This window comes from Branchiostoma floridae, chromosome 11, assembly GCF_000003815.2.
Source record: "Branchiostoma floridae strain S238N-H82 chromosome 11, Bfl_VNyyK, whole genome shotgun sequence".
NCBI classification, from domain to species: Eukaryota; Metazoa; Chordata; class Leptocardii; order Amphioxiformes; family Branchiostomatidae; genus Branchiostoma; species Branchiostoma floridae.
The window spans coordinates 16,048,824-16,061,066 of record NC_049989.1 but is presented as its reverse complement, the minus strand read 5'-3'; the positions used below and the strand labels follow the sequence as shown (position 1 = coordinate 16,061,066).

At 39.8% G+C, this 12,243-nt stretch overlaps 2 protein-coding genes across 2 annotated transcripts in view; one reads left to right on the top strand and one right to left on the bottom strand.

Annotated features, from left to right (window-relative positions):
- Positions 1-12,243, bottom strand: part of LOC118425649 (calpain-10-like) — a 110,925-nt gene that overhangs the window by 43,161 nt on the left and 55,521 nt on the right. The gene's annotated exons all lie outside the window — the stretch shown is intronic.
- On the top strand, positions 1,963-9,195 carry LOC118425654 (potassium channel subfamily K member 4-like). The gene is made up of 6 exons (XM_035834634.1): positions 1,963-2,198; positions 4,656-4,797; positions 5,022-5,134; positions 5,712-5,800; positions 7,689-7,956; positions 8,869-9,195. Exons 1-6 carry the CDS (start codon positions 2,091-2,093, stop codon positions 9,160-9,162), a joined length of 1,014 nt encoding a protein of 337 aa, XP_035690527.1. The 5' UTR covers positions 1,963-2,090; the 3' UTR covers positions 9,163-9,195.

The window sequence follows — 12,243 nt, the reverse complement described above, 5'->3', positions numbered from 1 at the left end:
GTCATGTGCCTGACTTATAATAGGTCCCATAATAAATTATTGTAACTGCACAACACTACTACTTAATGCCTATAAAAAACTATTTTTGCAGCAAAAAGGTATATAATAAATAAATCTAGTTTCTCTGTAACAGGTGGTTTTATAGTGTATAGGGGTTTCAGTGACAATATTTACAGTGATCGTAAATGTGCACTGCTTGTATTTCAGTGTTCACATAATCATTAAACTAAATACTTTCTGTATCTATAATATAGCCAGGCTGTATAACCATCATTTGGTGTAGCACACCAGCTTCCGAAGCACATGGTGGCAGATGATGGTTACATTACACTGAACAGATTGTCAATGCTTGAACTTTTGCACACCTGTAGGCATTATTGAAAGCTATCTATAGTAACAAGGATGCCCCTATAGCTACTGCATACTTGGTGGGCCTAATGATAGTTCTATGGAAGAACAATTTTATATACGTCTCTGAAATCTGGGTTAAACTTAATAACTCTGGTAATGTTAGATGTTCTTGAAGGTATGACTGTCAGTATTCTTGCTTGTTTGTTGGAAATCAGGTAATGCTAGTTCACCTTTATCCACAGGGTAACCTATATTCATTGTGTTTACCAACACGGTAATAATTGTTAACTGGATGGACAGTGATTTCAAGTCGTAATATGTTCAAACTTATGTCTATTGTAGTTTGAAACCATTTGTCGACTTGATATCACCAAATACCCATTTCTGTAAGCAACAGATATAGGTTATCCCACTGATAAAGGTGAACTAACGTTACAGACTATGTCATATAGAAGAGCTCATCTATGGCTTCCAAGACTGGCTATTATAAATAAAGCAGTACAGCCACATACTTTTTGTACTCTGTCTGTGATGCATTTTCATTTCTGTGACAAAATATTGTTAGTCATAAGACAGACTGTATACAATGGACACTTTGACACAATTATAATGATGCACATCTATAAAGTAAGGGGCCCAAACCTATTGCTGCGTCTTCCTGATATTATCACAGACTAGCTATCTGCAAACAAAAGCATACGACCATATCAAACCTGGGACAAAAGACACAAAAAACAAAAGTTTTGCAGTACCAAGATCACTCATTAGGGTGCCCCAAATCAACTAAGACCTTCATCTTCCCAAGACTTTAAGCTACATGTACACATCACAATGCATCCAAGATGTTCATATAAGCTGACAACAAAAATTTAGAAACACAGACAGACATGCAGGCAGGTAGATGCATACATAGACACACACAGAGACACACCCGAAACAAAAAATCCATTTTTACAGAGGCACAAAATGTAACTAATAGGAATCCTTACTCACTCAGATGAAGAAACTTTAAAGTTTCACAGCTTAGCTTACTCATGATAATAGCATCAAATTGCAGCTGAGTTAAACTGGTTACTTATTAATAAGGGATCTCATTTAACGACTGAATGATAAACTTATTGCACATTCTTGCTCGCGGGTTTATTGCATTAACGAGAATAGGATGGACAAACAATGGTAGACTACAATATGCTGTAGCATGTGGTGATAACAATATAGCAGAACTTGAGTGACTTCTTTATCAGACAGAGACAGTGGAAGATGATGCCACTTTTTCTAGATCAGTTCTGTAATGTGAGGGTTCTATGATATTATATAGCAGTTTTCTTTTTGCCTGTACATTTTGTATATGGGGAGAAATTTGAATGGAATTTGGTGGCCTCTGCAACAAGCTCCTTTCTATGAGAACTCTAAAACTAAAAAGGTCACAGTTTGAAAAAAAGTGTGTTTAACTTAACTTTGTCTTTCACCATGTTAGATGTGCGGCATTTACACGTTCTTTTGTACAAATTATTACAACAACACCAGTGGAACATCCTGCATGTCATCAACACCCGAGGTCATCGACCCTCCACGACCTCAAAAGTTGTTCTGCAAGTTATAACAAATCTGTTGACACTCCTAGTCTACAGCCTGGGTCACACAGCATTGACCTCTGTCATCTCTGATAAAACATGCTTTAATAGGAGTGGTTGGTGGTGTCACATTTGCCTTCTGGGTGCGCGTGAGTAAGGATAAACATGGCGGCACGAAGAACTAGTTGGGCAACCCTGCTCGGACTGTTTGTGGTGTTCTGTAACTGGCTTTTTATTGGGGCGAAAATATTTCAAGTATTGGAGGAGCACGAGGTAGGAATAATAAGGAAAGCTGTTGCTGAAGTTTAGTTTTTCTATAGTTAGACCAGTCCTATAGTATTTACTAGTTGGAATACTACAAATAAATGAAATGATTCTTAAGTTGTTTGACAATCAGCCACTTAATATGATAATAGTTAACAGCAGCCTTGTATGTGTGGTTATGCATGAATGAATCTGTTTGACTCGTCATGACCTATAACCTTTAGTTCTATACTTCAAAGAAAGACAGTCTCTACATTCAAGTGATGGATGTTTTTGTTTACACCCGAGAGATTCAACAACTTGCAGACAAAATCACTCACTAGCTATTCGGTCTATTGTCTGTTGCTCAGTTGAGAGTTAAACGTGCTTACACATAGATGTCGGGCTTCATGGCAGCTAGCCAGCAGCCTCTATCTTTTGGATTGGTGTTCAGACAATGAAGACATAAAGAATATTGAATATTAGACTGGGTACCATCCTCCGTATTAACCACTGTTTTTTTTTTATTTATTCACATATATTTTGCGAGTATGAGGCGGAAAGCACAAATTGCTTATATTAAGCCTTCTACTCAAGAAACATACGCATAAAACAAGAATAGTAAACGACATTACATACATAAGTACAAAATGGATAACAGAAAAATAAATTTAAACAAGACAAGTTGGTGCTGAATCAATTAGGAGAACCTGCCTGTACAATGGATATAGGTAATGACAAGATCAAAAATGTTACAGTTCTGTTGATGTGAGAGAGATGTTGATCCTGATAACAGTAAAGTACATAAAGTAGTGTCGTTGAGGTGCTTTAGGTCTACTATAATATTTGAGACAGCCGATAACAAAGAACTTCTTTGGCTAGTATAGAGTGTGCAGTGTAGTAGATAATGTTCGGTTGTTTCACAATGATAGCCGCATTTACATGTAGGATAATCAATACAATGGTGTTGAAATAGATGGTAGTTTAACTGACTGAAGTTTAGACGGAGCCTTATAAGATGAACTGCGGAACGACCTTGGCCATAAGAGAAATGGGAGTATTTTGTCGGCTTGTTGAATAGTGAGTCCAGCTCTTTTTTGAAAGTGTTGATCGAAAGGACGGCTTTAGCATTCGTAGGCAGTTCATTCCACAAGTGAACAGTTGAAGGTAGGAAGGATCTTTTATACTTTTCAGTTTTACAGGCAATGGAAGTAAGGTTTTGGTTTGCGCGAAGATTGTAAGGGACCGTATCACAGATACGTGGAGGGATAATATTATGTAAGTACAGTGGTGCGAGACCATTCATAATTTTCCAAAACTGAATCAACTGGTGCTTTTTCCTTCTGTCCGCTAGTGTGTCCCATGCAACCTCGGCTAACAAGCTCTCATGTTTAGTGCCTCTCATGGCTCCGGTACAAACTCGTGCCGCGGCCATCTGGACAGACTCAAGAAGATCACAATCTTTGCCGAGAAGGCCACACCAAACAATGTCAGCATATTCAAGTAATGGACGAATCATAGTGACATACAGAGTTTCTAATGTTCCCCGAGGAACAAAATATGATATCCTCTTCAGAAGATTGATTCGCTTCATTGCCTTGGTAATCAATGTAGACACGTGATATGACCAGGACAAGTCACGTTTCAAGTTTAAGCCCAAATGCTTGTGAGAGTCAACTTCCTTAAGCACAACTCCTTTAAACACTAATGGTGGGTGATAGACTTTGACCCTTTTCATGGAGAATGTCATTAGTTCAGTTTTAAGGGGATTAAAAGTTACCAGCCACTGGTCCGACCCACCCACCATTCTAAGATCATGGTTCAATCTATTTGCTGAGACGAGCGGATCCAAAACTACTTCCACAAGAGACGTGTCATCAGCAAAAAGATTGGCATCAGTTTGCAAGTTGTCCACTAAATCGTTAATAAAAACTAGGAAAAGGAGTGGGCCCAAAAGCGACCCCTGTGGGACACCTGCGTCAATCGGTAGCCAGTCGGAACATGCCCCATTAATGACAACTCTCTGCTTCCGATTTGTGAGATAAGATTGTATCCATTGAAGAAGTGAACCAGATATCCCTAGTTGGCTTAATTTGAAAAGGAGACCATCGTGCCATACCTAAGTATCAAAAGCTTTTGATATGTCCAAGAAAACGGTGCGTACTTCAAAACCTTGGTCTACTGCTTTGTGCAGCTTATGAACAAGGTGTGTCAATGAATTAACTGTTGAGTCTCCGGGGGTAAATCACACCCACTGGTTCAATCTGTTTGCTCGATAACCAAGGATGCTAGGCTGAGAACCATTCTGACTATTATACACCTATATAGTAACTGCTGGCTCAATCTTTTCAAGCAAAGACAGTAGCAAGCAAAAAGAATGGTACCCTTGCAAAATCTGTTAAAAATGTCTGTGAAAATGTGTGTGAATAACAGTATCATATTCCTACGAGGTAACATTATGAATTATCTTTTTTCATGACACACCAGGAAGAGGACATAAGAAAGCCTGACAATGACCTAGTGGAAAAGCTAGTGAAGAGTATGGTGGGCAGGTCATTTGAGAGTGAAAAGGAAGTGTTTGAGTTCATCGAAGAAATAGATGCAGCAAGAAATGTCACTGTGAAAACTGGTAAGTTTTCAACATATCATCGTCAATGTAAAAACATAACTTATTCTCTCATAACACAAAAATCCCCAATTTTTAGAATTCATGAGACTCTAAGGTCAATTTTAAGTTCTTTACATGTAAGTTCAAGACATCCCCTTTCTTTTATATGGAATTATCTTGAATATGCAAGTTGGATATGTACTATTACATGTAATACTATGTACTTTTAATCCATCATTTATCAGGCATTGACAACTGCAGTTCCAGCCTGGATTACATGGAGGCGCTATTCCTCTGTCTCACCATTGTGACCACCATAGGATATGGACATGTTCAGATCACAACTGATGCAGGGAAAGTAAGTAACATTTGCAACTTGAACTGTAGCCTGAGTCACAAGGGGGGCCAAACCTACTGGCGACATAATCTCCTTTCCATTGATATATTGTCTATTATATGATATATTACTCAAAAATGATGATAACGGTCACCATAGCATGTAACGTTATACAGAATATAAGATATCTGAAATTCCACTCCAGTAGCACGGGCAAGCCACTAAAGGGCCCAAACTCACCATTTCGAGATTTCATCCAGGCCTACCCACATATCAAAAATGAAGACAATCCATCCACATATAGAAATTCATGTAGAAACTGCGTACATTTGCTCCTTGCCAAATACTAAAAAAATATATGTGAATAAAATACACACACACACAGACACTCGCAGCTGAAAACATAACCTGGAGGTAACAAAAAGGCAATCAGAGATAGCAGACTTAACTCCCTCTGGTGGAACATACACATGTCAGATGTATAAGAAGTTAAGAACTGTGCTGCTCCCTCTAGAAAAACATGTAGAAACTGCAGTGAGAACGCATGAACATCATTCACTACCATAATGATTATTCTTCGGGTTCAAATATCTTTCAGATTTTCTGCTGTTTCTATGCCTTCTTCGGGATCCCGATCACCCTGACTATGCTGGCTGCCATTGGTGGAAAGTTGGCCGATGGGAACAGGTGAAATTATCTCTTTAAAGTTAAGCTTAAATAAATCAAAGATAAATTTTTAGACTTCTTACTAATATATACATAATACATTGTATTCCAACCATGCAGTAATTCAACGGGTGGGGCCGCGTAGCACAGTGGTATTGTATTCGGCCCGTGATCGAGAGGTCGCCGGTTCGAATCCGCCTACCGTGTTGCCGGTCTTGTGCCCTTGGGAAAGGCACTTTACACGACATTCCTCACTTTACTCAAGTGAAAAATGAGTCGTCCCTCGGATAGGACGTTAAATGGAGGTCCCGTGTATGGGGAGAGCCATACCCCATGCACGTTAAAGAACCCCCACACGTGCGATGGTGCGGTGTGCGTTGGTGCAAATCCTTCTGTCGGGAGTTGGTGATTCACTTCAAATCACCCGGATGGAGGCCTGGCGAACCTCTGTCTCGTATCAGCCACATGGTGAATTACATCATTCACCCGGACGGGAGACCTGGCGCATCCCCGTCTTGTAATTAGCCTACGAAAGGGTATGTCACCCCGTAAGGGGCGGTATAACCCCGTCGTGTGTAGACATGTGCGAACATGTCTACATTTGATCACGTCGACCGATGATGATGATGATGAGTAATTCAAAACTTAACCATAAGTTTGTAAGATTCTTATTAAAGCTTCTAACTCAGTTTTATGGTACCAAAACAATGTTGTTCCAGAAAAGAATCAATGGCTGTAACAATACTTTTTGTGTTCAAAAGTTTTAAAACAACAGTATGATCAGACCATTCTGCTTCCAAGTTTAGTTATTACCTCCATGAAATGTCATGGAGGTTATATTTTACCCTGCGTTTGTGTGTGTGTCTGTCTGTCTGTCAACAAGATAACTCAAGAACGGCTGGATGGATTGGTTTCATACTTGGTGTGTTGGTAGGGTGTGATGAAAGCTGGAAGTAATTAGATTTTGGGCCCCCTAGCGGCTTCCCTTGGTACTGCAGCGCAACTTCCGGTTTTGCTATCTCGTGTTCTGAACAAGCTATGGTCCCAATTTTTAAGTGTTAAATAGCTCTTGCGCTCAGGAATAAGTGACATAAGTTTGGGCCCCCTAGCGTCTAGTTTTGGGATAGCAGGGGCATTTTTGTTAAAAACTTCTGAAGACGATAACTCAAGAAGGGAACAGCGGATTTTCATGATTTTTGGTATGTAGGTACCTCAGACAATGTTGTACAAAATGAAATACTAATTATGCAAAATTATATTACATTTGCATAATTAATGAGAATATTCTATCATAGCAGTTTTTTCTATGTATCTCTTGTCCCTGACGTGATATGGTCTTGGCATTTGGGTGGTGAATAGCTTTCAGTGTCATGACAAAGTGGGGCAAGTTTCAGCCCCCTAACATTTAATTTGGGAACTGCAGGGGCGTTTTTGTCAAGACATTCCAATGAGGATAACTGCAGAAAGGATTGACGGATTGGCATCATATTAGGCATGCGGGTACCTTAGGCAAAGATGTTCATAATGATATACATGTTATGCAAATGAGAGCTTAATTTGCATAATTAATGAGGAAATTGTATAATTCCATTGTTGTCAATAACTGGACTTCAATAAATGTAACACATGTTAATTATGATAAGTAGAATATAAGCAGATACCAAATATGGTAATGAGGAACTTATTTGCATAATTTATGTAAAAATTGCAAAACCGCTTTATGATCAATAATGGGAATTTTATAATTGTGACATGTGTACGTTAGTCAATGATAAACAACACCATGCATAAATTATGTAAATGTGTTAGTCAATTGCATGAAATTTATGAAAGCTCTAAATTTTCATGGAGGTATGAGGTCGCCGAACTCTAGTTTTTCATCATTTTGCATTGAACATTTAATATCCAGATTTCTGGAAGACCAAGTCAAGAAGCGGCTCGCATTCCTCAAGAAACATCCCGACACCATTCGTTTTGTCAACATCTTCATCGTCACAACCGTAAACCTTGGAGTGTTCTTCTTCCTGCCTGCTTACGTCTTCTCTCGTCTGGAGACAGAGTGGTCGTACCTGGATGCGCTGTACTACATGTTCATCACGCTGAGTACTGTGGGGTTTGGGGACTATGTAGCAACACAGGAGACTCGCCCAACTTACACACAAAATATTGCATACAAGGTAAAAAGATAGTAAAATTGCATACTAAGACAGCACTATACTTTGTAAGGCAAGTCACTGTGGCTCAAGTGGTAATGTTGGCTCAGCTCGGACATGTTGTAAGGGATTGCATTCATAACAGTTACTGCATGTGTGTGTGGATCAGGGCTCTAGCCAGCGTCTGTTTTTCCGTCAATTGACGGAAATTTGCTGTGTGTGACGGAAAATGTTTTAAACCAATCCGTCAACCTTGACGGACAAAAATTCTTGGTAGAAGCTACAGGCGGCTTGGGGACACTGTCCACGGTCGGAAAGCCACACACTGTTTGTCTTGCTATTGTTATGATTGTTGACTTAGTGTGTCGGCGCCCTTTCACATACGATAATCTCATTAAAAACCCGTTTTTCAAGGTCTCAGTTCCATCTTTCTAACTTAATTTTCGCGGTTTTCGCGACAATGGGAATTAGCTGACGGAAAAAAATTTCGAGCTGGCTAGAGACCTGGTGTGGATGGAAATGTCAAGCTTAAGCCAGTGGCCCCGTGTACATGTGTATGAGGGAGCTCACATGTAGGAGTAAGCGTCAAATATCTGCACGTTGAACAACCCAACATACATACCGGTATCAAAAAGAGAATGGTGTAATGACCACAGCCCTGAGATTCTAAACAAGATCCCTAACTAGGGATGTGGTTTCACTACTTTTCATTACAAAATAGAGGAAATCATTGAATTAGATATAGGATAGCTCTTTTATCATTATGATATCATATCACATAAGATGGTTGTAAGATGTATGTAGAAAATGGCCAAAGCTCAAGCATGCCATACACCTGAACAAATGGTTCTCAAAGAGCACTGACAACCAAAACTGCAGTCCCATATGCAACAGCAAGGAGGCGCTAATGAATGATTCACATTTCCTTGTCTCCAGATTGGGCTGTTCTGCTGGATCATGACTGGCCTTTGTTTCCTGGCCTCGGTCTTCGACCTCCTTGTGGAAGAGATGAAAGGAATAGAAGACAGAATAAAGGAGGAAATAACAAAACCCTCAGGAGAATCTGACCTTGACAATGAAAAAGGAAAGGACATTCAAGGTCAAGACACGAAAGATGAACAACATGGAGAGGGGATGTCCTTAAGAGCCAGAACATCTAAGAAAACAGTTTCTCATGAAGAAATGGAAGAGACTGAAACATGTCTGCCTGATAAAGAGAAACATGCATAACCCTCTCAGCACTACTGTAGCTAAAATCTTTAGGTATTCCCATATATGTGCTATTATAAATAAATTCTATACAGTATGATGTCAACAGGTCATTTTTGTCAAAAGGTGTCAAAAGCTGTGCAACAGTTTCTTGCTGTGATGTGCATTGTATATAGAATACAATGCGGTGTATTCCGTATTATGGTAACAGCCCTGTTGCGGGTAGAATCGGCCGACTGGTCTGGATGAAGCGTTATCACAGTTCAGGTATATGGGCCTTGATAACGTTCAATACGACCTAACCCACAGTTGGGCTGGCACCTTGGGTGATACGGAGTACACTGCATTGTATTCTATACAATCATATATATGAGTAAGAATAAGATGAATTGTGATATTTTCTTGACCTTCTTCAGACAAAAGGCTGTATTCAACAGTTTTGGACCTTGATAGATGAGGGTGTGGTTATACAGTGCTGTATGGTAAATGAGAAGTTTTATTACCTGAGTCAACTAGACAATAGCTACTGTAGCTATTGTTCACACCTGGATATTTGGTCCTTGCTAGCTAAGGGAAGCCATCAAACAGGGTTACTTGCACGGGGTTTGAAATACGCAGTTGCCACGCAACCATATCTTGTTTGGTGTAATGCTAGTTCACCTTTATCCGTTGGGTATCTTATATCTGTTACTTTTAAAAACAGGGTTATGAAATCGACGATGTTGGTTTCAAATTGCAATATTTTCAAGATATTGCAATTTGAAACTGCCACCCGCCTACTTGATATCCCTAAATGCCCTTTTTCAACTACAACGGATATTAGGTTACCCCGCATGTAACTTAGTCATGTAGCACAGCGCACTGCCTAGTTTTGGAGCCGACCGCAAGTGATGAGAACGATCAATGATCAAAATTAACATTGCAACACCAGATCAGGGTTTGACATAAAAATGGGGTATAGAACCACAAGTGGAGCTTGTGATTAGGGCTTTTGGACCTTAGCTTTTGGCTATGGTTGTCCACCGGACAACTAAGCTGTAAAAACTATGTCGCACCCTGCTTGCAAATCTGGGTAACATAACATCATTATCATCATCATCACGGGGGCTTGTCCAGAGGATGTCTACTCTTTCTCTCCAGACTGCTTTATCCCCCAAAACAACCAGCAGCTCTACATAACATAACAACCAAATATGACGTGTGGATGCATTACAAATTAAAGAATCAAATATCATAAACTAGAAAGGCCGACATTTGCTTAAGAGCAAATACAGCATATTTCAGCCATACCCCTTCCCACGCAACATTGGACTGTTCCAAATCACCCCTGCGCAAAAATGGAACATCCTCTTAACAGTACATTATCCCCCAAAGTGGACTGGTATTGTGAATTGACTCCAGGTAAAAACAGAGATTGCTTCTATTTTTCAGAAAATGACAATAATCACACCTTCCATTCAGAAAATTTTCATCATGACTGAAAATTGTTGAATGACTTCATGTAATGTCATTAACAATTTTCAGTACGATAACTAGGTGTAAGTTTAAAAAGTATAAGCTCCTTGTGATGTGGGTACATTTATTATTGCAATGAACTTTTTTTATTCAAGTAGGGCATACGATTTAATAATTATCAAGCAGGTGCAGGTACTGTAGGAGCGTTTGTTTTCTTCAAGCTGTAAAACTGTTAAACTGTTTTACTTTGTATGCAATCAACCATCGAGCCTATTCTTATTTTAGTTTAACAACTCAGTCCTGCCAGACCCGGAAGATACGATTGAACCTTGTTCGAGGATTTATTTTCGTCTGTCTGGTCAGTCTGTTCATACCCTGGCGCTGAGAGTGTTTTATTGGGCTGAAACTCTGGCAGTTTAAAGTTACTTACAATTTAAATGTTCAAAGTTTATGTCAAACAACAACAGCACTAGGAACACATACATTTGCTCTGGAGAAAATACAGCAGTTTTTGCAAGTTCCAGTCCAGTGATAGAAATGTGGCCACTATAGACAGGTGGTCACTATAGAGAAAAATGCTGATCTATTGACTAGGAGCCATACGTTACACATGATTTCAGTACACTGATCATTAATCATATAAACATTGCACAGGTAAGCCAATTGTTTAGATGTACAATTAAGTTCAAATAATTCTGAAGAGAAATATTGATGAGAAAATAATCATTCTCGCCACTGTCTAACTTATAATTACGTATCAAAACTAAACGCAGATTTTCTAACTAACGCACCTTTCGCCGACTTCATCAAAGGACCGCCGGCTATCAATCAAACACGGCTGTTGATTAGACTTAGAGTTTCAAACAGTCATGTGCTGTGTGCCAGTTGACAGCGAACTTCATGCTACGTGATGTTTTACATTGCTTGGACCTTCTTTCCTACAGCGGTGCTTCTACAAAATATTTAGACTGTAACACTGAGTCCCACATGTTTTATAGAATAGAATTTGACGCAGAACAGCGTTTTTTGCTGGGTATTTTTTTTTTAAACATGTCCGTGGGAATATCAGCGAGGCGGCGACGTAGGGATATCAGACCGTCAACAAAAGTCGCACGGCGGCTAACGGCGCAGCGAAGATACTAGCGCTATAAATAAGCGCTTCAACTAAGGATGGCAACCCGTACAATATTTTTGTATACTGTTGAGCTAAGTAAAGTTTGTTGTTTATGAGGTTTTAGTTGTCTTTGAAGCTTAGACCCGAAATATTTCAAAGTCAAACTGCTGAAGAGAAGTAAGTGACTGCTACGATTATCGTAGATATGGCCCTAAAAAAACTGATAAAAGAAGCCTTCTCAATAGTCTAAAATGCAAGAGCTTCCGGGGGGGCTTCGCCCACCTGGGTCCCCCCCCCCCCCCCCCAAAATGGCCCTGCCCCTGGACCCCGCCAGGGACATTCAGCGGCCCCCGGAACCCTGTCCGACGCTTTGAAAAAATCCTGGCGAGAAGTCTGTACGGCCTGAGTCTTCAAGTTAACGTATTGTGTGGTCCCGCTTATGAATATTAATTAGCCTTCGCTTTCCTCTTCGCTGATTGGCTGAACCATTAATTGAATTAACTCTTCCTGCCGGCTAGACGCAGGTGCAGATG

Excerpts from the sequence above, each read along its gene's own strand:
- LOC118425654 (XM_035834634.1), top strand. The coding sequence starts at position 2,091 with ATGGCGGCACGAAGAACTAGTTGGGCAACCCTGCTCGGACTGTTTGTG. Across the intron at positions 4,798-5,021 it reads AAATGTCACTGTGAAAACTG|GCATTGACAACTGCAGTTCC; the intron begins GTAAGTTTTCAA and ends ATCATTTATCAG. Across the intron at positions 5,801-7,688 it reads AAGTTGGCCGATGGGAACAG|ATTTCTGGAAGACCAAGTCA; the intron begins GTGAAATTATCT and ends TTTAATATCCAG.